This window comes from Enhydra lutris, unplaced genomic scaffold (genome assembly GCF_002288905.1).
Source record: "Enhydra lutris kenyoni isolate GAN:26980312 unplaced genomic scaffold, ASM228890v2 scaffoldscaffold31, whole genome shotgun sequence".
NCBI lineage: Eukaryota > Metazoa > Chordata > Mammalia > Carnivora > Mustelidae > Enhydra > Enhydra lutris.
The window spans coordinates 6,439,857-6,467,755 of record NW_019154115.1 but is presented as its reverse complement, the minus strand read 5'-3'; the positions used below and the strand labels follow the sequence as shown (position 1 = coordinate 6,467,755).

Genomic DNA, 27,899 nt, shown 5'->3' with positions numbered 1-27,899 from the left:
GCACAGCACAAAGGGCTCCAGGTATACTGTTTTGTTTTTCAAAGATTTTGTCTTTCTCTCTCTCTCTTTTTTTTAAACCACTGTCTTTACCACTATATTTTATTGATGCTCTCCCCGTCCCTCCATACCATCTCTTTCTCTCCAAAGCAGCGGGTTCTTCACTCATCAAGTAATTATTGATGATCTAATATTTACTGTAGCGTCTTTCAAAGTATGTTCTTCGTTGTTTTTCCATTAGCGCCAGCGCCTTATTCCTTAGAGGCTGCTGTTTGTTTCCGGAGTTTTTGATGCGTGCTGTCTCCAGGCACTGGGATCTGTCGGCGAATGGAAGGGAAGTTGAAAGCTTGTTGTGTGTCCTTCCTGGGACCGCAAAAGAGGAAGGGAACTGAACTTGGGAAAAAGCACGTGGGAGGAGATGACAGCCGACTTTGCCTGGACCCCATGCACTCTTTCCGCCTGAGGCTCCATCACTAAACCAGGCTGGCACCAGTGCCCTGGAGCCTGGCTCTCGCTGCGTCCCAGCCGCCGCCGCTCACCGAAGCTACACGCGCAGCCGAAGTTCAGAACTTTTCCTCCAGCAGGGAGAGGAAGGGTGTTATTAAGTTTGAAAGGGAAGTCCCGCCCTCTTCCCGGATTCCGATTGGTCGGGTCCGGCCCCACCCCCTCCAGGGCCGCGGCAGGATTGGTTGCGGGAGGGGAGTCCCGTCGCCGGCCAGAGAGCGGTGTGCAGCCTGGAGCCCCCAGGTGGCAGGTGGGGCCGGGACCGCCGGCGCCGCCTCCTCCGCCTTCCTGAGGGCTCGTAGCCCGCGCACTTGAAGGTTCGCGCGCGGCAGAGGCGCACTGCGCCGCTGGGAGCCGGACTGCGAAGACTTGGCGATGAAGAGCCTGAAGTCCCGCCTGAGGAGGCAGGATGCGTCCGGCCCCGCGTCGTCTGGCGCCGCCGCCACCGCCAGCGCGGTGAGTCCCGCGGCCCGTACGCGTCCCGGGTTGCCGGCGCTGCCTTCCCGAGAGCCGCGGGGTCGTGTGCTCGGAAGCGCGCGCCGCTCTCCTCAGCCTGCCTTCGGCCGTCCTGCTCCGTCGGCCCGGGGACTCCTTCCTGGGGTCGGGGCCGAGAGTCGGCGCGGAGACCCTGGGGACCCTCCCCGTCGCCGGCCCGGCGCAGCACCCGCCCCTCTCCCGCAGGTCTCCGAGCTCCCGGGAGAAACCCCGGCGCTCTGGGGGCCAGTGGGCCCCCTCCGCCATCCCGGCTTTCTGCGTTCCCCTCTGCGCCCGGCGACCCCGACTCTTCCCCTCGCCCGGCGTTGGCCGGGCTCCCCACGCGCGCTCTGCCTGGCGGGGCCCGCGGGGGTCAGACGGGGGAGTCGCACCCCTCAGTTCGGGTGGGCCGGCCAGCGGATCCCGCGCCGGCCCGCGGCTCTCCGCACCCTCCGTGGGCCCGGGACTCGGAGGCTGGTGGCGCCAGGGCGGGCGGGGGGGCGAGTGTCGTCGTGTGCGGGCTGCCTTCGCCGTATCACTGGGAAAGTTTGATTTCTGACGGAGGCAGACGCAATCAGGCGGCGATGCAGACGGAGCCCCTTGGGTGGGGATCCTGGAAGCGGAGGGGAAACTGGGGAGTTTGGTTGTCCTTTGAGGCCGAGTTTCACCTGTGGGACAGATCCGTGCGGGACAGGCATTCGCTGGTTCATCTGCAGCCTGGCCTCCGTGTGTGCACGCTAAGGAGCATTCAGGGCCTCTTTCGTTGGCAGGGGATCAGAAATCTTGGGAAACAGCCTGACTGCAGATGCTGGGGATTTAGATAATTTGGCAAGTCAGAAGAATGACAATGTCATCAGCATTCTGTAGTATTAAACGTTACTTAAAAAGTCGTGAAGGGTCAGAAACGCCAATGAGATGTGATGCTCAAACTGCCCAGTTCCCCTTGGGAGTAATGAAAAAGGACCTTTATAATTTTGCACAAAGTATACCAAATGATTATATATGCTTTTTATGAGAATACTAATTAATCTGCTTTTGGTTAGTAGTTAATTCAGAATTGTGGCTTACTCAATTCTGACTTTCTGGGATCATTTTACTTAGACTTAACAGGAAATTGTGGCAAAACTAGGCTCCTTAATTTCCAGTTAAAAAAAAAAGGAAAGCTGTAGGTGGCATGATATTTGATGATTTGATGTTGATTAATAAAGCATGAAATTATTTTGTAAGCATATAGGAGAGATTATTTTGTTTCACATTGTTTTTTAGATAATAATTGACAAATGTCGTTTAGTGTGTCAGAGGTCACTGTGGTTGAGTTAAAGATTCAGCTTTTTTGTAGTACAGGTTGTGTTTCATTTTTATAAAAGATAGCTTTTTTATATTTATTTGCTGTATTTTCCCATTTTCTTTGGCTTGCAATACAGATCCACATTCCACCTAGAGAATTTTATACCTTAATTTTATCCTGTTTTCTAGAAATGCAGAGTATTTTTTATTGCTATTATCAGCATGCCTGTTTGCGTTGTATACATTTGGAACATTAAGTACATCTCCCTCAACTTAAATCTTAGCACTTACTGAACTGAGCATTCTTTTTCTTAAAATAGCATAAAAATAAAGAGAAATACATAGTATAAAAAGGTAGAACCTGTCTGCTTAGAAAACATGAACATCTCTCTTTAAGTTAAATACTAGAATAAATTTTGTAAAATATTTAAATGAAAATAATTGAGTTGATGACTAATAAAACCAAACCAAGGTAGAATAAAATGAATGTACAGGAGAAGTAGGTTCCTTTTGCTTTCAATCCATACCATAATCCCTAATGTCAGATTTGGTCACATGTGTATGTACTGTTGGTGTTACCAGTTGCTTGCCTGTTCCTCCAGGGAGAGTTTAGCATATGCAAGTCAATATGAATGTAAATATTCACCCTCTATTAGAATGGTAGCACACTGTACTTGTTGTTCTATATCCTTTTTAAAAACTAAATAATTAGGCCCATTCAGAGCATCTCCCTTCAAATCCTGCTGTAATATACAATGATGAATAAGCCTGTGTGTATTTCAAGTGTGTGTGTGTGTGTGTGTGTGTGTGTGTGTGTGTCCTAAAAGTGCAATTGCTCCGAAAGTGGAATTGCTCCGTTAAAGGATGTGGTGCATTTGCAATACTGAAGAATGCTGTTGAATTTCCTTCACCATGTACCCCATGTGTGAGAAATTACTTTTTCCATGCTTGTAAGACCCCACTGCATGTTCTTTTTTTTCATTAACAGTTTATCCTTTCCATTTTTCTGTTGGGTTGTTGATTTTTTAAAATTCATTTGTATGCACTCTATATCAAGGCAATTACTCATTTTAATATGAATAGTATGTTTTCTTAATTGGTTATTTGTCTTATGACTTTGTGTATGGTGGCTTTTGCTATGCAGAAAGTGGTTATTTTTATGCAATTGAATTTGTCAACCCTCTGTGACTTGTATTTCCATTGTATCTTGGTCTTTCTACTCTTCGATATTAAAAAGCAAAAAATTCTACCTCGTTTCTTTTAGTTTTTTAATTTGTTTCATTTTTTTAACATTTAAGTTAAATGTTTGATCCGTATAGAATCTATTCTGATATAGGTTAAGGGGCATATATCTTGCTTTTTTTTTCTCCCCCATGATTACTGAATTTGAATCTTAAAGCAGTCATTTTAATTATCATGGAAATAATCACAATATGCTCCGCACAACTTTGATTTGAGGACAAAAATCTTAGATGTGTATTTCATAAATATTTTTTCTTGTTTAAGCTTATGTATCTGAAAGAGATGTGTTAGCAATAGACCGACATATATATTTTATAGTATGTGAAATACAGAATCTTAACATGCTAAATTATATGTAGGAAAAAATCATTTAAAATAGTCTGAATAGTACCATAGTTTAGAGCTCACTCAACAGAAGTTATGTTTATACACATATATATAAGTATAGTTCATAATTATCAACTGTGGGTAAAATAGAGTTGAGAATTTGTCCTGTACTTGCTGAATCTGGAGATAGCTGCCTATTTTAATCATAAAATAAGACTATTTAAAAAAAAAAAAAGACTATTTTTGTTGTTGACATTTATCTTAATTACTAAATTGGAGCTTCAGATTTCTGAAAGGGGTAATTAAATGACTGTAAATGCCATTTCAAATCTAGTCAATTATATGTGCAATTATATGTACAATTATATGTACAGTGAGAATAGGCTATTCCGTTTTCACCTAGTTCAGACTAGGAAAATTGAGTAATTAAAATTAAGGGGGTGTATTTCAAGAACTAGTAGATGTACTGCAAACAAATATTGTAAGCAGACACTTAAACGGTACCTACACTTAACTTTTGTAGTGGAGGAAACGCTTGATTGTTAGTTATCTCTGATATGGGAGGCTGTGGTTATTTTTGCTCTCATTTCTCTAGGCTGCTCTGACTTTGGAACAATGAATTCTGTAAATGAGCAACCAAATATGTACAAAAGCATCTTGTTAATGTTTCAGGACCCTGAAAAAATATTGCTTTTTCTAAAAACATTTAGAGTTACAAATACAGCAACTGAAAAATATCTTCAAAAAAATTCCTTTGGTTCCCACTAAGAACAGAAGTTTGAGATGTTTGGGGTGCCTGAATGGCTCGGTTGGTCAAATGTCCTACTCTTGATTTTGGCTCAAGTCATGATCTCAGGGTCATGAGATGGAGCCCTGCATTGGGCTCCCCGCTAAGTGAGATGCTCTCTGTCCCTACCCCTCACCCTGCCTTCTCAGGCACTCACATATTTTCTCTCAAATAAATAAATAAATCTTTAGGAAAAAATAGAAGTTCGAGATGTTTAGAAAGCCTAAAGGATTATGTTTTGTCTCAGTTGTGGTTTTGAAAATGAGGGTTTTGTGTTTCCCTCTTAGGGTTTGGAGTATGTTTGAAAAGATGTTAATATTATAACAATGATTTTGGGGTAATATAAATAAGATCACAAATCATTATGTTTAAACTCATGATATTAATTGAGCACTGTTTACTAGTTTAATTAAAGTTGATGCCAACCTTTGGTTAAAAATATTTAACTTAAAATTTTATTCAGACAGTTTCCTAGAGTTATCCCTGCTTTGTATTTCTTGTGTTCTTGAAGGAAGATCGCAGTAAAGAAGACCTGTATTTATACTTTTGATGTCAACCCAGGTCATCATGGTGATTTGAATTGCTTAATTTTATTATAATACCAAAGCAGAATGTTTGAGTTGCTTTGGTACATCTTTTGGTACACGATGGGGCCAATAATTTAAATGATGGTAATTAACAATTTAAATTCTTTATTATTTTTTTAGATTTATTTATTTATTTAACAGAGAGAGAGATAGACAGAGATCACAAGTAGGCAGAGAGGCAGGTAGAGAGTGAGGGGGAAGCAGGCTCCCTGCCAAGCAGAGAGCCCAATGTGGAGTTCATTCCCCGGACCATGAGATCATGAGCTGAGCCAAAGGCAGCGGCTTAACCCACTGAGCCACTCAGGTGCCCCAACAATTTAAATTCTTTAAATAAGAGTGATACAGTGATTATATATCTGTACATATTCTGAAATTTAAAATGATTAGTTCAGGAATTGGACCTAGGTAAGCAGTTACCTTATTTAATTTGGAAAACGTTTATGGAACACATAATTTGGACTTAAGAGTGAATTAATAATTAGATCCTTTGTTAAGAAATAGGTAATTCCAAGTTGGAAGCAGAAAATGTGCAAATTGAGCCTGGAATCTTTTGTCTCCCTTGAAAGCAAGGAGACTGTCAAAGATTAGGACTCAGGAGTCAACTTGAAGAGGTTCCCACTTGACCCATGATGGGACAGTTCCATCAACAGTAAGGATAACATGACAGTGTATCAAAATCTTGAAATCTGTGATTTCGTAATTATGATTAGAAAAACAGGAGAAAGTTGTCACTTTTGGAGGATGCTAGAGAGTTGATGTATTCTTTTAAGAACCAGAAAATAAAGACAAAGAAAGAGGTATGCTTTTCCTCAGGCTAACCGAGTATTTGATGAGAGAAGTTCCTCTTTTTTTATTTTGTGTTTTATTCCAGCTAAGAGAAGAAGGGAGACGGAATTAGTATATTACAATTTTACACCTTCTAATGAATTGATGGATCTAGGGCAGAGACAGTGATTATCATTGGCTACTAATGTCTCAAAAAGAAAGAAAACCAGATGTAATTTATCTCCTGATGGAAATATTCATTACTGCCTATGAATATAGTCTTGCCCAGAGAACCAAACCTGAATATGACAGGCTTCTAGATCTTTCCTCCATTTAACAGAAAATATAGGGATGGAGGAACAATGGGATGCAATGAGTGTAATTAGATCATGGGAAACTCTTGGAACAAATGGCCTAGTTTCTTCAAAAATAAATTATAAGAAGAAAAACATGGGGGAGAAATCTAGAGATTAAAAGAGACTTAGGAGACATATTAATTGATTATAATGATAGACTTCATGTAGACCTTGATTAATAATAAAAATAGGGACACCTGGATGGCTTAGTCTGTTAAGCATCTGCTCAGGTCATGACCTCAGGGTCCTGGGATTGAGCCCCACATAGGGCTCCCTGTTCAGGGGAAGATCAGCTTCTCTCGCTTCCTCAGGGTAATGTGGTCGTATGTTTGCGAAGTGTTTTTATCTTTCAGAGAAACACTTAGAAGTGTACTATCTACAGATGAAATGATGTGAAGTGGGATTTGTTTCCAAATAATCTGTGAGTGAGCAGGTAAGGGGTACAAGTTGAAATGGGATTGGTCATCAATAATTGTTGTAGTTGGCTGGTTCATGATACTATCGTATTTACTTTTTGTGATGCTACTGTTTTTCTATATATTCTAAAATTTCTATCATAAGAAAAATCTAGTCACAGCCTTCAAATTTTTAAGGGAGCTAAACAAAAAATAATAATACCTTATGTTAAAACCAACGATAGAGGTGTATATAAATTTCTGTGGGAGCGCAGATGTGTAGGGTGGGGTTAGGGAAGAGGCTGGAAGGTGAAGGTGAGCCTGGGCCAGATGGACAGTCTGAAGGGCTTTCCAGGCAAGAGAACAGCCAAGTGCAGCAGTGTGGAGCTGTGAAATTAGAGAGTGCTCTGAGGGAGCATCAGGTTTGGAAAGGAGCTTTTGGTGTTTTGGTAGGGGGTGGTACAGATGAGGTATGGATGAGAATTTGGACGGGGCAGTTGGGCGAAATAGTTAAAGGAAGGCTTTGCCTTTTTTTTTTTTTTTTTTTTTAAATATTTTATTTATTTATTTGACAGACAGAGATTACAAGTAGACAGAGAGAGAGAGGGAGGGAGGGGGAAGCAGGCTCACTGCTGAGCAGAGAGCCTGATACGGGGCTTGATCCCAGGACCCTGAGATCATGACCTGAGCCGTAGGCAGAGGCTTCAACCCACTGAGCCACGCAGGCGCCCCGCCTTTTAGTTTTTTTAACCTGAGTTAAAAGTTTGGATTCCTCGACAAGTTTAAATCCTTGTTCAGAGAGATTTCTAATTGGAGCGGGTAAAGTTTCATCTGAAGAAGTTATTCTGTTGGTGAGGTAACAAGTTCACCCTTTTCCCCTTCCCCCAGAATTAGCTAATAGCCAACAACATTATTCTTATCAGCCCTGTTTAATTTACAGTGGAATGCTTGGTAAAGAAATCTACATCCAAGAATTTTAGACTTAAACATTATAACTCATGTGTTTTATCTCTATCATAATGGAGGATTTAAGTATCCTGTTAGGAATCATGCAAACATTTGCCCAGACGCCTAAGGAATGTAACAAATGGTTGAAAATTTCCACCTGCCCGAGCTTACTTATGCAAGAGCAATCAAATTAATTTCTGTAGGGAATTTAATTTGCCAAAAAATGTTGATTGAAATGCACTTACTGAAATTGTAAATAGAAAGGTGGGCTAATATATGCTTATTACCTCATTTTCCTAAATCATAAAATAACTAAATGCTTTATATACGTCTAGGCTTAAATATATAACACAAAATATAGGAATAAATTTACCTGTTGTCCCAAAAACGGTTTCCTCTTTTGTATTTTTGTTATCCTCAGAAATCTTGGATATTATTGACGTTGACTAATTTATTCCTGAATGGTATAGTCTCCGAAATGATGTGCAAATGATGAACTGATAAAGTTGAGTTACTAAAGCTCTGGCAAAAGATGCGATATGATGAGCTGTAATTATACAATCAAATCAGACCTGCTAAATGCCCTTGAGAGAGAGTAGGTATGTGACTGAACCTGTCAAGGTAAATGGCTGTCTTTTGTTTTAAAAATCTTGCCCCACCCTCCAAGGGGCATACATGGTCAGGGTAGAAAACAAAATACAGTTGAAGATAAAGAATAAAACATGTCAACATGCCATATCATAAACCACTGCTTATGCTCTTTTTAAATTTTCCAGATTGCCTCTTTGTTGTTCAGTCAGCATTTAATTACCTTGATGCTATAGTAATGATATATGTATAATTTCTTGAATCATATTTGATTCTAATAACCCCCATATTTAAAATTATAAGTCATTTGAAATGATTGGAGCAGATGTGAATGTCCCATTAGGAATACTAAGTAAATGCTAGTGAATTACTTAAAAAGAAGTTAGTTATAAGAAATCCAAGTGCCCATAGCCAATATTTATTGAGCATGCATGCCCCAGCGTTGTTCCAAGTGCTTCACGTTAGCTTACTTAAACTTCACAGCAACCCTAAGAAGTGGGTACCATTGCCATCGTTTTACAGACAAAGTGAAATAGTTTACTTGCCTCAAGGGCCATACCTCGTAAGTGGAGATCGGGTAGCCCGACCCCGGAACCCATGTTTTTAACTATTGTGAAATGATAGAATTTCAAATTTAAAGCTATGACATTTGTATCTTGAGCTATATACCAAAGAAATTGGAGGGAGGAGTGTTTAGGGGGAAGGAAGGCATTTTATGTTAAGTCTCGAAACTGATTTGTGTTCCTTCCAGCGCTGTATACAGTTGTTGCATTCACTACACCTTTCTAGTAATATGATTTAGAACATATTGGTCAACTTGATTGGAAAAATAATACAGCTTTAACAAAATACAGCTTTAATCTGTGTTTTTGGTTTCTAGGCAGTATGGACATACATTTCTATGCTTATTGCCACTTTTACTTCTTGTTTTAGGAACTGTTTGTGTTTGACCATTTTTTCCTTTTGATGCCTTGTTCATGTTGATCTCTGGGCGTTTACATCTTAATTTTTGCTACTTGGCTTATTATAGCTTTGAGAGTAGTGTGTGTCTCACTATAGCTGTGTTGCTGACACCTTCCCTTGCATTCCAGTTTTTGTTTTATGTACTTAATTTTGTGATAATTGATACATTAAGACTCTTGGCTATTTTATATTCACTGAGGAGTGTAAATAATGGTATAAAAGTCCTTAATTTGTACCATTAAACTTTTGTCTTGAATTCTACTTTGTCATATTATCTGTGATATTCTTACCCATTTTGCCTTTTTGCTTTCGCGCGTGTGTGTGTATTTGCCCAACACAGTATTCTACAGTTCTTGGTTTTAAATATTTAGGAGGATGTATGGGTGAAACCAGTGCTAAGAATCCAGTAGAACTGAAAAGTGGGCTTACTGTCGAGATGTGCACGTACAAGTGCGTACCATGGGGTATATACTTTTTTTGAGGGGGGTGATATATTTTTAATATTGACCTTATTGATAATGTTGTCAGGATTTGACATTACCTCTGTGATAAGGTTTTCCCGTTCAGGTGCACAAATAATTATTTTTTTCAATCTCAGTTACTTTTGGTTCATTTTTTTTTTTAAATCAGATTGTGACATAATTAGAGGGAAGAGGGGAAGGACATGTACATCATGCTTTCTAAACTAAAAAAGTGAGTGTATAATTTTTCTTCTAGCTTGTTTTTGTTTTTTCATGATTTTCTAATCTGCAGGGTACTTACCTTGTACAGAGGTTGGGGGTCCTTTGAAAAGAGTCTCCAGTGGAGAAGCCTAGTCGGTATAGTTGGGTTCTAGTGAGGGTATCACACACTGATCTTTTTAGCCCTGTAAGGGAGGAAAAGCCCACAAACACTTGCTGATTTACACGTGAGAGATTTTTTTTTTTTTTAAAGATTTTATTTTTATTTATTTGACAGACAGAGATCACAAATAGGCAGAGAGGCAGGCAGAGAGAGAGAGAGGAGGAAGCAGGCTCCCTGCTGAGCAGAGAGCCCGATTTGGGGCTCGATCCCAGGACCCTGGGATCATGACCCGAGCTGGAGGCAGAGGCTTAACCCACTGAGCCACCCAGGCGCCCTGAGAGATATTTTTAATGAGAGCTCTTTTTATGATTCATCTCTTTTTTAAATGTTGGATTCTTTTTAAAAATTAACATTTTATCTTTAAAAAAGGACTTTATGAAACAGAAACAACATTTGTGGTAGTGGCTAAGTAGATAAAGGTGGAAAATGGAGTGTTTCCTCAGCATTAGAAAAGCCAAATTGTGGGCCAAAGAATGTCCATTCATAGTTCCTGCAGCCCTGCCTGGGGCAGAATGGAGGCGGGGCAGTGTGTCAGGCCACTTGGGTCTGAGTCTTGCTGCTCCTTTGTGACCTTAGGCAAGTTACTGAAATGTATTTGTTTGTTTCCTCCTTTGGAAAATGGGATTAATAATTATAGTTAAGAACTCAGTAAATGTTAGTTCTCTTTATTACTAACTGAAAAATCTCGCCAAGGGTCTTTCCACTTTTATCCTTCATAACCAGATGAACCACAGTTTTTCCTCATCTTTTCCTTTCCCATTAATACATGCTCTTGTAGACTTTTAGATTGAGATCTTCAAAAGACTATCTACTCTAGCCTCTTGTGCAAGAGGTGTCTCTACTTTTCATTTGTTAAAAAAAAAAGTTTCTTGAAGGCCTAGGCTTAGCATGAGGGAATGAGAAGCAGCGGAAGACAAGAGGCGCAAAGTATGGTGGGGGAGTTCTATAAACAGGTAATACAAAGTCATAACTGATGTGACAGGGGACTGGTCCAGTCGGGCTGAGGAGTTGGTGAAGGTGGTTTTGTTTTTGTTTTTTTAAATAGGATGAGTTGCTGTTGCTGTTTAAAAAAAAAAAAAAAAAAAAAAAAAAGTTGAGGGGAGATTCACAGAACATAAAATTATTTATTTATTTTTAATTTATTTTTAAAAAATTATTTAATTTATTTATTTGACAGAGAGAGGGCATAAGCAGTGGGGAGGGGCGGAGGGAGTAGGAGAAGCAGAGCAAGGACCCCCATGTAGAGACTTGATCCCAGGTTCCTGGGATTATGACCTGAAGCCAAAGGCAGATGCTTAATTGACTGAGCCACCTAAGTGCCCCTAAAATTAATCATTTTAAAGTGAACAGTTCAGTGGCATTTAGCATGTTCACAGTGTTATGTAACTGCCATCTCTGTCCAGATCTAGAACATTCTCATCACCCCAGAAGGAAACCCTGTACCCATTAAGCAGTTGCCTGTGTGATCCAGGAAAGGATGAAACTGCTCTCCCAGGCAACAGCAAGAGCAAAGGCGTGAAGTGAAGAGTCCTGAGTTGGGGGAGAGGGTAGTTGGTTTGCAGCTTAGCTTTGGTGAACCCTAGAATAATAGGCAAGGGGATGGAGTAGGAGATAGGAGGGGAGATTGGGGCTAAATCTTAGAATGGCTTCAAATATGCCATATTTTCAGAGTGTTGAACTTTGTCCTGTGTGTTCAGAAGTTGGGAATCACAGGATCAAAGGTCTTCTGGGTGGATTACTTGGTAGCTCTGTTCGGGATCTTGAAAGGGTCAAGCTTGGCAGTGGATGGCTGGTGTATGAGGCTGCTACCATAGTTGGGCAGGAATTCGTGAGGGCCAGAATCATTCCGCAAGGGACAGAGAGGAGGGCACCATGAGAGAAACTGGTATATGAGCCCCAGAGAAGTTGTGACTTGTCAAAGCCACACATGGTCAACAGATTAGAGCCCCTGCCTGCTGGCCCTGAGTGAGCCCCACTGAGCCCCCGGGGCGTGCTGCAGTGTTCCAGAGGTGCAGTCCCTGGCTAGAGGTAATTGTGTTCTAGAACACCACCTGTGTCTTCTAGTATGCTAGAGCGTTAGCCTTGTTTTCACATGACTTGCTGTATAACCAGGTTGGATGTGTAGCTAAATGTTCTGATGGGGTTGCTTGCAAAAATATTTCTGAAAGTTTAACTTATGATGCTAATAATCATAAACACAGATGTTGAGTATATATCTAATTTGTTTTCTCCAACGTTTATTATGAAAAATTGAAATAGAAAATTAGAAAGAATAGCACAGTGAACCAGGATCTGCCTGCTCACTACCTAGATTCAACAATTAACATTCTGCTGCATTTTGCTCTCTCTGTATATGTGTATGTATATAAAGATAGAAAATAGACATGCATTTTTCATTGAGCCTTTTGAAAATGAGTTGTAGACATTATATTTTACCTTTAAGTACTGTAGCATCCATCACTTAAGAATAAGACATCCTACTTATCTACAATATAATAGTGATATTTTGAACTATAGGTTTTATTTATAGATAGGAAACTTAGGCACTATATGACTTAGGAGGTTGAAGCAAAATTGGAAGATATAATGTTTTCCAATTCCTTAGACTCCTTTATCCTACATTGTACATGATAATATTTTGTCTCAAATTTTAGTAATATTAATGCATTATTTTGATGATTTTTGTCACATTCCTGAAATGCTCCTGCTAATGGTTAGTATTCTTTTAAAATGATTCACTTAAAAAACACTGAAATATTGACATATTTATTTAGAAGGAAACTGGATGAAGGATAGAAAGAAAAGAGAGTTTTAGTGGTCCTCTGGGATGTAGAAATTACCTCTTAAAGACAAGCATCTCTAGGGAAGGAGGAGTAATAAAAGGGTGGGGACAGGTGGGAAGAGGAGGTTGGTGTGCAAGCACAAGGTTGCAGGCAGGGTGTGAGTACTTGTGCTCTGCCTGTCTCGTCTCTAGATTGATCCAGGGATCAGGGCATCGGTGCTGGCTCCTCCTATTGAACCTTTTCTTACTTTTCTTGTCTTTTTTTTTTTTTTTTTTTTTTTAAGATTTTTATTTATTTATTTATTTGACAGAGAGAGAGAGAGATCACAAGTAGGCAGAGAAGCAGGCAGAGAGAGAGGGGGAAACAGGCTCCCTGCGGAGTAGAGAGCCTGATGTGGGGCTCAATCCCAGGACCCTGGGATCATGACCTGAGCTGAAGGCAGAGGCTTAACCCACTGAGCCACCCAGGCGCCCTTTTCTTACTTTTCTTAAGTTGGGCTTCTCTTATTTCTCTGATTCCTCTTTCCATTCTCCAGGCTCCACTGCTATATCTGTCCCTGCTTGCAGGCTGATCCTGAATGATCTGTAACCTTAGGAGGACCTGTCGGTAGACTGTCCTTGTCTCAGTGAGGTATATACACCGTATGCATTGAATAGACTATACTGACAAAAATGTCGATTTCAGTATTCTGCCACTAAGTAAATACTTTCCTGTTTGTGGAATGATTCTTTTTTTTTTTTTTTTTTTAAGATTTTTAAATTTATTGGACAGAGAGAGACACAGTGAGAGAGGGAACACAAGCAGGGGGAGTGGGAGAGGGAGAAGCAGACACCCTGCTCAGCAGGGAGCCTGATGCAGGCCTCCATCCCATGACCCTGGGATCATGACCTGAACAGAATGTAGATGCTTAATGACTGAGCCACCCAGGTGCTCCAGATTTTTTTTTAAAGTTCCCTTTATAGGGAATGATAATTTGTTGAAATTCTTAATTAAATAATTATTCAGTCATTAGAATTCAAGAATGTACATTTTAAAAAAATCATACATTCTTTAAGTATTTACTGTATCCCAGACCCTGCATTGCCTATGGAATGTAAACACAAAATTCATAATCATATTCAAGATTATTTGGAGTTTTTCTTCAGTTCCTTTTCTCTAAGCTTAACTATCACCTGGATAATACCATTTTTGGGTGGACAGTAGCTTATTTACATACTTAAATTCTTGTATGAACATGTAAATTACTAATGTGTCCAATATTTTATTTGACTACTAAATAAATATTCTAGTTTAGAATATTAGTTACATGGCTATTTGTTTTTTTGTATTTCTTATAGCTTTGGGTTTTTTTATTGGTCTATTTCATAAGAATTTTTATAAAAATCAGTGCTTTTCTTTGACAAATTATTCTATGATTTTACTTTTCCTTATGTAAATAAAAAATGTCATGCAATTTTAGAAGCATCTTTCATTTTAGTGTCCACACCATTTAAGTAGAGATATTCTTAGGCAAAAGATCAGGAATAACAAGAAGTCAGAAAATCTTGGTTTGAGTCCAGGCACTGCTATTGAAAAACTCTGTGACCTTGGGCAAATTAGTTTTTTTTTTTTTTTTTTTTTAAAGATTTTATTTGTCAGAGAGAGAGAGAGAGAGAGCGCATGCAGGAGACAGCACAAGCAGGGGGAGTGGCAGGCAAAGGGAGAAGCAGGCTCCCCCTGGGATCATGACCTGAGCCACCCGTGCATTCCCTTGGGCAAATTACTTTTAAGTTTCAATTCTTTCTCTTGTTAGATGGGGATGATTTTACTTGCCTTTCTACCCTACCAGAGATTTTAAGTACTAAAAAGAATGAAAACCTTTTGGAAGCTGTAGAACAATATAAATAGAAATGTAAGCAGTGGTTATTATCTGTCAGTTAAAATATTACATTAGTGTTTGTTAGGTGACCCCAAAGTTGTACTGAACCAATTCGGAAAATACAGAAGATGTTGCTCACATCTTGATGAGATGAAGAGTCAACTTTATTATTTATTTGTAGAATGGAAAGATCTTCTGAATTCTAATTTGAATTGCTTTTCCTACTTATTGCATGAGTGGAGAATAAGAAGAGTACAACTTTTGTTTTGTACAAAGGAGTTTTGAGTTGGTTAGCTAAATAACACACTTGACAGGGAAAAATCTTTGTAAGTTTAAAAATGCCTATTTTTCCACACTGAACTTTCATTGTAGAGTAGCACAATGAATGAGAACCTTGCAAGCTGTGGAAAACATGACACTTGTGCATTTGATAAGAGGCTAAGCTATGTCTAGTATTTTATATTCATGGCTGTTAGGAGCTTCTCATTCCATGGTGTCATTCACAGCTATCAGTGTGTTCTTTCTACTGGTTAGTATCAATAGGGAGAATCCTGGCTTATTTTGCTGGAAACCAGTCTTTGGAATTCTGTTGAGAGACACTCTACTTGTATATTTGCCACTGTGTAAGTTACAATTACTCCGAGACTTAAAGTTTAAGCAAAAATCAGTTCTACCAATATTTAACAGACTTACTTTTTTTTTTTTTTTTTTAGTCTTAACACTTTTTTTGCCTGTACTCATTTTCTTGTGACTCCTAAGGACAGTTATCCAGCCTCTTGCAGACTGCCCCACCTTGGGTCCACTGTCAGCCTCCTGGCAGGCTGTGGGCAATTTTTAGCTCAAGAGCTGCTGAGATTTAGAAAGACTTCTTTTCCCTGGCAAGGAGGGTGAATTTTCTGAAGGCTAACAAACATATTTATGATCTGTTACATTGTACTTGCATTCAACACATATTTATTTATTTAGCACCCACTGTATGCCAGGTTCTTTTCTTTCCTTCCTTCCCTTCTTCTTGCTTGCCTGCCTGCCTGCCTCTCTTCCTTCTTCTTCTTCCTCTTTCTTTTCTTCCTTTCTTTCTCTCCTCTTCTTTTTTCTCCTCTTTTCCCCTTCTTCCTCCTCCTCTGTCACTAGATTTGTGTGTTGGGGATGGGAACGGTCTGATACCAAAGTCAGTTAGCTGACTCTAGCCTGATCCTTAGTTGTATCCTTAGTCCTAGGTTTTTTTTTTTTTTTTTTCCTTAAGATTTTATTTATTTATTTGACAGAGAGAGAGATCACAAGTAGGCAGGGAGGCAGGCAGAGAGAGAGGGGGAAGCAGGCTCCCCACCGAGCAGAGAGCCCGATGTGGGGCTCGATCCCAGGACCCTGAGATCATGACCTGAGCTGAAGGCAGAGGCCCAACCCACTGAGCCACCCAGGCGCCCCCTTAGTCCTAGTTTTTAATGAACTTTTTTGGAATAATCAGTATATGAGCTGGTTTTTCTTTTCTTTCTTTCTTTTTTTTTTTTTTTTAAGAGATTTATTTATTTATTTATTTGACAGAGAGACAAGAGATCACAAGTAGGCAGGGAGGCAGGCAAAGAGAGAGGGGGAAGCAGGCTCCCTGCCGAGCAGAGAGCCCGATGCAGGGCTTGTTCCCAGGACCCCAAGATCATTACCTGAGCCGAAGGCTTAACCCACTGAGCCACCCAGGCGCCCCTGGTTTTTCTTTTGGCTCATTTACCTCCTCTAATCTTTATATCTAGAATGAAACTGGAGTTTTGTGTTGTAGAAATTGCCACTGGATTCAGAGTTCTTTGCTTCTCATTTCCCCAGGCATTCATTATGATTTGTCACTTAAGTGGCACTAATCTTTATTTTCATTGTTATGGTTCTTTATTTCCTAAATTTCAACCTCTTGTTGGACTAGAACATTGGCCCCCCCAAAAGGTGACAGTTTTGCAAAACATCTTTTCTGTTTTTAAACCAATAGAAAATTCAGTTCTTTTTTTTTACTTAACCAATTTAAAAATCTGTATTATTTTATTTTCTCTCCGAGTTTTAAAATAACCTTCACTTTATTTCTTTAATGCATTTAAATAATTGATTTGTTGGGCGCCTGGGTGGCTCAGTGGTTAAAGCCTCTGCCTTCGGCTCAGGTCATGATCTCAGGGTCCTGGGATCGAATTCCGCATCGGGCTCTCTGCCCAGCAGAGAGCCTGCCTCCTCCTATCTCTCTCTGCCTGCCTCTCTGCCTACTTGTGATCTGTCAAATAAAAAAAAAAAAATCTTTAAATAATTGATTTGTAGCATTTTAGAATTGGAAAGGACCCTAAAGGTTTTCTGGTCCAGTGACAAAATTACCTTCAAGCTTTTCAGGCACAACCCACAGTTGGAAGTACATTTTTTATTGTGGTACAGAGATGTGGTAGACAGAATTCTAAAAATGACCACCCATGAACTCCCTCCCCCAACCCAGGACTTTGGCTATGATGAGATAATATGCCTATGATTATGTTGCTACATGGCAAAAGAGATTTTGCAGATGTAATTTAAGGTTGTAATCACTTGGCTTTGAGGTAGCCAATAAAGGAGATTATCCAAGTGGACCTATTCTAATCACATGAACCCTTTAAAAACAGATTTTTCCCTGACTCACAGCAAAACTGAAAGAGAGGTTTGAAGGACAAGAGAGGTTTGTTATGTCGTTGCTGGCTTGAGGGTGTATGGGCTGTGGGAGAAGGAATGCCAGTGGCCTTCAGGAGCTGTGGGAAAGAGGCTCTGGTTTGACAGCCAGCAAGAAAATGGGTGCCTCGGTCCTGCAGCCGTAGGGAACCCAATTCCAAGAACAACTTGAATGAGCCTGTGGAAGCAAATTCATCCCCAGGTAGGAGCCCAGACTGGCCGCCTGCCTGGCACCTTGATTTGTGAGACCCTAAACAAGGAACCCAGTCGGTCCCACCTGGACTTCTAACCTACACAAACGTGAAGTGATAAATAAGTGTTTTAAAGTCTCTTAAGTTTGTGGTGTATTTTTACACAGTAGTAGAAGACTACTCTGCAAGAGCATTTTGCAACCATATGAAGAAGTGCTGTGGAAGAGATGGAATTCTTATAAGAGAAAAAAATCAGAATAAAAAAATGTAGTTACAGCCTGATAATAATGACAAAAAACATTCACTTGGGAAGAGACCAGTGGGGGATATACAAAGATGATCATTGTCACGAATTTTGACATTTTTGTTTCCCATTTTTTGTCATGTTACTTTTTATAATTAAAATAGTTTTATCTTATTAGAATTTGTAATAAATCTGTGTAAAACTAGGAGCTTAATTTTATTTGGGAATTTATTACTGGGAACATGCAAATTCATGGGCCTGAAAGACTTACTGGCAAGTGTTACATGTGAAAAAGTTCTGAATGTTCCTCCTAATTTTGCTTAATTATCAAGTATCATGAAGCTCCTTGGTAGCAAGAACCCTTGTATTTCCTGATATTTACCATATCACTCATCTGCTGAGGAAATAGCTTTTGGTGGCCCCTCTTGTATTGATGAGGAGAATGCACAGGCCTGCACGTTTTTTAAAGAGTTTCTGAGTAGAGGTCTAGGAATGGCCCCTGGAAAGATAGATTTAAAGCTGTCATGTATGGCCTTTAAGATAAAGATGTGAAAGGACTCCCCCTTATTATTACTCATCTTCAAGCCACTTTAAGTCCTTCAGCCTTATTAAAGTTAAAACGTTATTTAATGCAAGGAGTCCTGTAAGTTAAACTCTTATTTATAAGTCAGAGCGTTTTCTAGATACACACTGAGCAAGCAGAACAGCAGTTTTCTTAATTGCCTAGATCTAATTACATTCCTGCTGTGCAACTATTCTGAGGGCGTGGGAAAGATGAGTCACAAAAGAGGAAGGAACTCCACTTAGGACCCAGTATAAAGATTTTTGGGTGTGGTGTGTTTGGGTGTACTCCCCAAGACAAATGAAGTGTCTCATTTAACACAATGAAGCTATCCTGGAGAGTTTTTGTTGTTGTTGGGTCTGACCTGTAAGATAAAACTTTCCTGTGTCTGCTTCTGACTGCTGAGCAGGGTCAATCCTCCTCAAAAAGGGTGACAGGGGAAGGAATGCTATTGCCTCACGAAGGTGAAACCGTATCCTCTTTAAGTTTTTCTTGAATCAAATTGGTTTCTTAAAACTAACATTGCTAACCACATGGGATTCTATTGCTTTTCATTGTTCCGGGGTGATACCATTGATTCAATTAAATGGCAATGACTGGAAAAAATGATGAAAATGATAACAATTCAATTTGAAGCGTGAATACACATGGTTAACAATGATAAGCCACTTTAATTTTTATTTTTTAAAAGATTTTATTTATTTGTTTGAGAGAGACAGAGAGTGTGAGCAAGGGGGAAGGGCAGAGGGAGAAGAAGCAGCAATTTCCCTGCTGAGCAGGGAGCCCAGCAGACCTGACGATGCAGTTCCTGATGTCACAGGCTCACCCCAGGACCTTGAGATCGTGACCTGAGCTGAAGGCAGAGGCTTAACTGACGGATCCAACCAGGCACCCCTATAAACCACTTTTGAACACCAGGCCAACTTGGTAAAGGACAGTTCTAGAAACTTCCTGGAATGCCTGATTTTTCCACCTTCATAATTTCAAAACATTTAAGTGGTCCGATTGTATGCTCGTCGGTGACCCTTTCTGCTGAGTTCCCCCATCCTTGATTGGTATCATCATTCTAAACTGGCTAAGCAGACCCCGTGGTTCTTTGAGGGGGCGCAGATGGTAAGATGAATAGGGTGTAAGTGTCATGGTTTAGTACAGGACAGACCTTGGGGATGTGGGAATCAGGGTGCTGTTTTCTGCTAAGTGCAGTTCTGCTGGACTGGAGGTCAAGTTAAAACAACAGGCTCTTGCCTCATATTTTTGGCTCATCTTCTACCTCTAAGAATGAGTCTTTCCTTAAATTGGTACCCTAAACAATCTCTCCCCAAACCCTAGTCCTGGCTTTGCCCATTGATGCATCATGGGAGTAGCAAGTTATCCTATCTTCTTTTCTTTTCTCTGAAGGAGAAACTCTCCTCTTTGCTCAGAGAATCTGCAGTGAGGTTCTTGTATATATGTTTTTTGTATATATGACTTGGTTGGTTCTTATATATGTGATTTGACTTGGCCAATGTTATCACAGATTTATACTTTAATGTAAGAGCGTATTCAGCTGACAAAGATTTGTAAGATTTTTTAGCGCAGCTCAAGTAGTTTGGTTTATATATATCATTTTAGCAATGCAAGTATTGTGAAAACAGTTTAGATCAGTAAGTATTTCATGACTGACTGCTAGCTTTTCTAATACATTGTTTGGGTTTGTCCCTTTTTTAATTGTCAAGGCGATACTCTGAGTTGTGCTTGCTTTTTAAATGAATACGCTCTGTTTCTGTAATTTATTACAGAACCTTTCTGTGGTGTGTTTCACATCTGTAACTGGCGCTGGACTGAGAGGTGGAATTGGGAGGTGCATTGCCATTGTCGCGAAATGGGAAGAGGAGTAGATATGAGACGTAGTTCTGAGACAGAATTTTGAAGGATTGATTGATTGTTCTTCAAAGAAACAAATAAGAATCATCCTGGGGCTTAGATGTGGATTACATACCAAATTCTAGAGTATTAATTTAGTTTAACTACTGACACAATTATCTTTCATATTGACTTTAACAATGTGGTAACGTTTTTGGTTAAATTATATAAGTTAGCAGGAATCTATCATCAATGGACTTTTGAATGTTTAATATGTAGCCCCTTGAAAGTTGGTATACATCTTACATATCTATAAAGTTTGCATTTTTAGAATCACTTGAATAGCCTTTTAAAGCAAAATTAGTTATTGGCGAATATAGACCATATTATCTTTACCTTAATTCATCTCCTTATAGCAGTGGTTCTCAACTGCAAGCAGTTTTGTTTTCTTGGGCACATTTGGCAAAATCTGGGTTGGTTGTCACAACTTGGGGGGTACCACTGATGTCTAGTGGGTAGATGCCAGGGAGTCTGCTAAACATTGTATAATGCAGAGGATAGCCCCTCCACAACAGAAACTTCTGAGGTTCTGAATGTCAGTAGTGCCAAGTCATAACAAAGTATAATTTGTGTCATCCTTTGCATTTTCCATTATTCCCCCATCTTAGGTCAAGTGGATTTTTAAAAAAAGTGCTCTTATGATATTTGATAGATTGATTAGAAAAAGGGCCCCGTTCTCTACTTTTCCTTGTATCCACACTCTGCAATGTGACGGTTTTCCTGTCTCTTGATTCTAGGTTGTGCTTTACTTTGGACAATAGAAAGTGTTGGAAATGATGTTAAGCCTGCTCTCAAAAGATCTTTCGTGCTTCTGTTCTCTCTTAATGAACAAGCCCATGCCGGACTGCTAGTTAGCAGTTGCTCCTCTTACCCCAACTGTCAGCAGGCCGATCACCAGACCTGGGAAAGATGCCATCCTAGACCACCCAGCCCCCAGCCAGCCAACTTGGGCAGTTGGTAGTAGATGCATGCATAGTCCTGAGATCCCTCAGTATGGCCCAGCACAGCGCAACTGCCCAGGTGACCTGTAGACTCGTGAGCAATAATAAATGGAGCTATTTTAAATCACTGTATTTTGGTTTTGCAGCAAGAGAAAACTGATACATTATGATATAATAATGCTTTTGTGGGGGAATGGACATACTTGCTTTTTTGTCTAATTATTACTAATCCCAGGCAGAGGGCTTGTTAAAAAAGCCTTGATAGGGGATTGTATTTGTTGTCTTCATGTTTTAAAAACAGGAAAGCCATTATGATTGGAGTCAGGTGAGCAAAAGGGAGAAAGTGGAAAGAGATTAAATCAGTGATCTCTTGGTATCTGGATCATATTTGGGTAATGGTTTCGGACTGTATTTGGATTCTAATCTGAAGAATTCAGCAGGGCAGTTTTTTTGTTTGTTTGCTTGTCCACAGAACATCCATATATTGGGTTTGTTTGCTGCCTAATTATCACTTTTAGGTTCAATATTTGTGGTGAGAATATAAACTACTAAGGGGTTTTAAACAAAGGAGTGACATGATCTGACTTGTTTTAAAAATGATTCTGACTCTTGTGTGGAGAATAACTGTGGGGAGCAGGGGACAAGGGTGGAAGTGAGGAGACCAATTAGTAGATTATCGTAATCCAGTCCAGGATGCAGACAGACACTAGAAAAAATGTAATCTATAATAGGTCTCATTGCCATTGATTAATCTAAATTAATTTTTTACTAGGCTATTTTTAAAACTCTTTTGCATCTTCTATATACTGTCACTTGAGAAATAATGCAATTTAAAAAAATTGTTCTATTAGAATAATGTACTCCTTGGTCTTTTTAAAAACTCATCTTTCCCCAGCACATTAATGACAAGTTCAGGAGGTGTGTGAGAAGGGAAGGATAAATTGCATTGTGAGGCTCTGTTATTATCTGTATTATTGGAAAAGCTTAAGCAAATTATTTATTTGTAGTAGCTGGCCTCTAAATGTGGCTTGGTTCTCTGTTTAAGGACTGTGGACTGTGGCTTTTTTTTTCCTCTTTTTTTTAAAAGTAAAAGGCTGTGATTGAGGTACAAAAGATATTCCTTTAAAAGATCCAAACATCTTCTATATAACAAAATTATTATATTTCATAAATACATATAAGCAAATAGACTAACAGGTGTTTTTAAATATAGAAGAAATATAAAAACTGAATAAAACTTACTAGAAGGAGTCTAACATAAAATTTGAAATTTTGACCTCAAGAAAAACACCATTTTTCTTCTCGAAGGTAGACATTTATAAGACTCCGTATGAAACATCTCACTCTTCTTAATCTGTTCACGATACAAGAGTGGTTCTCAAATAGGCTACTGATAGCATTCAAAAGGGACAACCTTCCAAGACATTGTGCCTCAGACACTTAGGAGACCACCGATTCAAATTAGTCTACCGACTCTGAAGAGTAATGATTTTAAATCACCACAACTATTCTGGATCTCAGATCTGCTCATTATAAAACATTTTCCATATCCTTGAAATTCAAAGAATATAATATCTGTGAGACAATTGTGAGATACCTCTCACAATACCTAAGAGTATCATCATCAGCATTTGGTAACCGGTGAGCTGAAACTCTTGTGACGCACAGTGCCTAGCCCTGCCATTAGCAAAGTTTGTGTGCTCTGTCACCATTAGCCAAAAGCTTACAAGCGGAAGCATTTGTTAACTACAATTAGAATAATCACCCCAAGGGGCACCTGGGTGACTCAGTCAGTTGAGCGTCAGACTCTTGATTTTGGCTCAGGTCCTGATCTTAAGTCCCAAGTTGGGCTCCACACTCAGAGCAGAGTCTGCTTGAAATTCTCTTCTTCTCCCTCTCCCCCTGCTTGAATATGCATGCGTTCTCTCTCTTTCAATAAATAAAAGAATAATCACCTCATTTTAAGTAAATACAGTCCCTCTGTTAAGATGATAATAAAGATAATTAAGATAAAGATAATAAAGATAAAGATAATAGAGATGATAATAAAGCAGACTAATAAAGATACTGACAATAAAGATATTGAAACTCCATTTCTCAAGTACAGAAAATATTATTTGAAGACCTTTGATTATGTTGGCATTTTTTTTTTAAGATTTTATTTATTTATTTGACAGATAAAGATCACAAGTAGGCAGAGAGGCAGGCAGAGAGAAAGAGAGGAGGAAGCAGGCTCCCTGCTGAGCAGAGAGCCCGATGCGGGGCTCGATCCCAGAACCCTGGGATCATGACCTGAGCTGAAGGCAGAGGCTTTAACCCACTGAGCCACCCAGGTGCCCCTATGTTGGCATTCTATTAAAGTCAGTACAAAATATTTTAATTCCAGTTGTATAATAAAATATAATTTTTAGAATAATTCACTATAAGAATTTGACAATAAAAACAAAATATTTAAAACATCCTACCAAATATGGAAACTACTTATTACTTCATGCCATATTTAAATTATTCTTCTTAGACAGCTGTTTAGTGGAATGATGTAAAATAGAATGTGAAACACTCAAAATTGCTTTTAATAGTTGTTAAATATTTTTAAAACATGAAAATTAACTAATTTAGAAATTTGGCAATTTCTTTCAAACCCCAAAGCAGAGGTGTTTCCCATAAAGGTATCTCCCAGTACAATATTAGTATTATAATCCACCCAACATTAAATTTTAAAATCAATTTAGAATACCTGAAATAACAAAGATAGTAAAACTAAAGCATTTGTTATTTACTCCTTTTAAAAAATCTTTGTTTTCTCTGATCATGGAAAATTATAAATCTTTAGAAATTATCATTTAGACTTTTCAAGATGTCCAAAATATATTTATTGTGTGCAAAAAGCAAGTTGGAGGATGGTCCATTAGTATAATCCGTGTTTGATTAGTGGAGTTTTTTTTTTTAAGATTTTATTTATTCATTTGTCAGAGAGAGAGAGAGGAAGCACAAGCAGGGGAAGTGGCAAGCAGAGGGAGAAGCAGGATCCCCAGTGAACAAGGAGCTCAATGCAGGACTTGATCCTGGGACCCCGGAATCATGACCTGAGCCCAAGGTAGATGCGTGACCGACTGAGCCATCCAGGTGTCCCTGGAGATTTTTTTTTTTTTAATTAGAAAAATATATGCCAAATTCTTTACCAAACTCTTAAAAGTAAATTCCTATGATTAAGGAGTTCAGGAATATGAGGTTCTCAAACATTCCTGGGCCACACTTGAAGAGATGAATTTAGAAGGTTTGGAATGGTGGCTATCTGCATTTTGAATAAACACACACAGTTAATGGAGAGGGTTTGCGGGCTATACCTTGAGCTGCCCTATGAAGGCTTCTGTGGGGCAGGGACCAAGGAAGAAATACAGGCTATAAAGGGACCCTACCTTCAAACAGAGCAACTCCTCTTTCTTTGTTCAATTCTTGGCTTCTTTGAAGATAATTTCTGAAATTAAAAAGATTTGAGGGGCGCCTGGGTGGCTCAGTGGGTTGAGCCACTGCCTTTGGCTCAGGTTGTGATCCCAGGGTCCTGGGATTGAGCCCTGCATCCGGCTCTCTGCTCAGCGGGGAGCCTGTTTCCCCCTCTCTCTCTGCCTGCCTTTCTGCCTACTTGTGATCTCTGTCAGATAAATAAAAATGAAGTCTTAAAAAAAAAAAAAAAGATTTGAAAACCACCATCTGAGATAACTGCCCATACCCAGTAGAAGTTCTAGAACACGTTGAGGGTATTCAATAACTTTAAAATCTTAAACATCACTACCATATGTTTATTGGATGTTTTAGTTTTTGAGAACACTTTCAACAATTTTTTTTTTTAAATTTTAGCCAATTAAACCTGAGCAGGACAAATGGAAAGTATAATAGAACTTGAAATATTTCTATAATGATGAAGTATCTCAAGTAATTTATAAATAGGTTGCCAATATAAGTTTATCTGCTCTGTGGACAGTAGAGTTGAGAAAAGTATTTAAAGTAGAAGCAATCAGTTTTAGAATGCTTGCTATTATTTCTGTGTGAAATGATATCAAAGAGTTTTGAAGGAACCCATATTTTTGATTACGTGCTCTTTGATTATGTGCTATTGTTATACAATAATTGCTTATGTAATAAAATGAGAAAAAGCCTTATCAATATTGTGCTTTGTTAAATGATATTTTTATGATTTTTAGAAAACATAAATGTAAATTTTCCTTTTATAGATTACTATACCCCTCACCCCCAAAATGCCGGCGAATAGGAAGGAGACTTTACCTATAATTGGATCTTCTTAAAAATCATGTGTATGTATAATTCTTAATCCAAAATCCATTAGCTAAATCCTTAAGCAAAAGCTGCCTGTTTTCCTAACCTTAAGCCTACACATAAAGTGAAAGAAATTCAGAGTTTCAGATGGAAACAAAGAATGTCCCTGACTGAGGGTGAGTGCACCTGGGCTTGCGCTGGGCAGTGTGCACAGCAGAGCTTTGGCGGCAGCTCCAATTCTTCTTTTCAGGAGGTTTCTAGAAGGCAGGTGAATTTCAGGCCACCGTCTAACTCCAGACTTGGGCTCAGTTCAATTGTGGTTCCCACTATTTGTTTTCTGTGATATTTCCCTTGGCTCTTTGTGTATCTTTCTGATAAATCCTGTTTTTCTTAAGGCAACTGAATGGGTATTTCTTATAAGAAGCCTGAACAAAATAATATTCATTATAAAAAATTTAGAAACTACGGTGGGGGGGAAAAAGCCTTCTCTAATCCCATATTCCATAGCTGTTAACTCTTTGGTTATTTCCTTCCTTCCTTCTTTTTTTTTTTTTTTTTTTTTTTTTTTTTTTTGAGTGTTTACTTCTTAAAATTGTGATTTTACAACCTTGGTTACAGTTTGTATGCCTTTTCAATGTACTGAGCTCTGTGTGATCATATTTGTAGTTCAGAAGAAAGTGTAAAGGCAAGTGAAATGAGAATAATTGGAAGAAACTGTAGGGATTATGTATTCTTTTTTTTTTTTTTTTTAAAGATTTTATTTATTTATTTGAGAGAGAGAGACAGTGAGAGAGAGCATGAGCGAGGAGAAGGTCAGAGAGAGAAGCAGACTCCCCGTGGAGCTGGAAGCCTGATGCGGGACTCGATCCCGGGACTCCAGGATCATGACCTGAGCCGAAGGCAGTCATCCAACCAACTGAGCTACCCAGGCGTCCCAGGGATTATGTATTCTTAAAGCATATTTAGTTAGAGATTTAGTTTATCATTATAAAAAGATCAGCAAAGAAGCTTCTAAACTAATGAGACAGTAAATATTGCTTATAGTTTTTACACTTTCCCCCATGCTTCTGAAATATTCTGAATCTTGTAAAAGTTTGAATTAGAAGTTTTGTTAGGGGAGACTCCGTTACTGTTGCAAGGTGAAGGTCTTTTGTCACCTTGATAAATTCGCCTAGCTTTGTTTAAGCAGAAACTCAATCTTGGTTGGATTCAAAGATGCTGAGTTACACCTCAAGTTCACTGTGGTGTTAAGTGTCATCTTATTAATGTATACAAGGAGAACTAAATAGCTGACCAGTGGACTGGCTACTTCCATCTAGTCTCCCTAATCAGGAAGCAAGTTTACCAGAAGCTTACTTGTTGAATTAGAACCCTGGGGAGGGGTGGGAGGATGCAAATATTCAAGCCATGGTGTTTTGATGACTAGATGTCATTTCCATATTGGATTGTTCTCGTCAGTGCCAGAATTCCTGAAAACCTTCCTTATCAGCATACTTCTGCTCTCAGTCCAGCACAGTTACAAGTCCTTCAGCAGTGCCCCCACTCCTGGTTCAACTGTTGCGCGTCGCAGTCCCTCCACCTCCATGGGGACCATGGAAAATTAAGAGCTCTGTCTTGAGAGGTGCTCCTTACGGTCGGAAGGAAGGACATTGGGAAAGTTGAAAAGATTTCCTTTCCAAATGGGATAGAGGAAGATTTGCCTACCTCCTGTCACAGCCCTTAGCAGCAAATGCTTCCTGCGACAGTTAAAATGACCATGCTGCTGTGCTGTTCTTAAATTATCGACTCCTGCGTTTTCCTCAGAGACCTGGGAGGATTGTGCGCGTCCTTGGTCAAAAGGAAGGAGTGCTAAGATTGATTTATCCATATTCGCCATGGGAATGGCCACATCCACACCAGGTTTTTACCATTCCTGGACTCGATTCCCTGAGGTCTTGCTTCTGTTAATCTGAGATATATTTTAAAACTTAATTTCCTTTAATATAACAAGGGAAGCAATTAATTTCTGGATTTTCTACATATAATGTAGCTTGTGGGGAAGAAAATAACTACTTTGCAGTTATAGGATGTACTAACAATCTATCATAATGTTAATCTTGGGATAGTCTTCTTCTCCCTTTCCCACTACCCCTGCTTGTGTTCCCTCTCTGTCAAATAAATAAATAAAATAAAAGTTAAACAGTTATTTTATCAGCCATAATGAGTTTATTTGAGGGTAGCAGAGAATTACAATTTAGGGTAAGCAAACTGTTGCAAAACCACAGGGAAGTCCTAATAACCAAGGAGAGGAACACTCTTTCATAAAGGAAAGGGTTGGGGGCAGTTAGAAGGGCTGTTATAAACAAAAAGTCCATTGGAGTAAAGTGGAGTTTGACGTATAGTGGCTTTTCATGAGTTGTGACTCTCACTGGCTGGC

General features: G+C 39.3%; 1 protein-coding gene across 1 annotated transcript in view; it reads left to right on the top strand.

Annotated features, from left to right (window-relative positions):
- The first annotated feature begins 876 nt into the window (after window positions 1–876).
- LOC111153225 (uveal autoantigen with coiled-coil domains and ankyrin repeats) overlaps window positions 877–27,899 on the top strand; it is a 103,254-nt gene continuing 76,231 nt past the window's right edge. Inside the window, exon 1 of the mRNA XM_022512117.1 lies at window positions 877–957. Within this exon, the coding sequence (XP_022367825.1) occupies window positions 877–957 (81 nt within the window). The remainder of the gene's footprint in view (window positions 958–27,899) is intronic.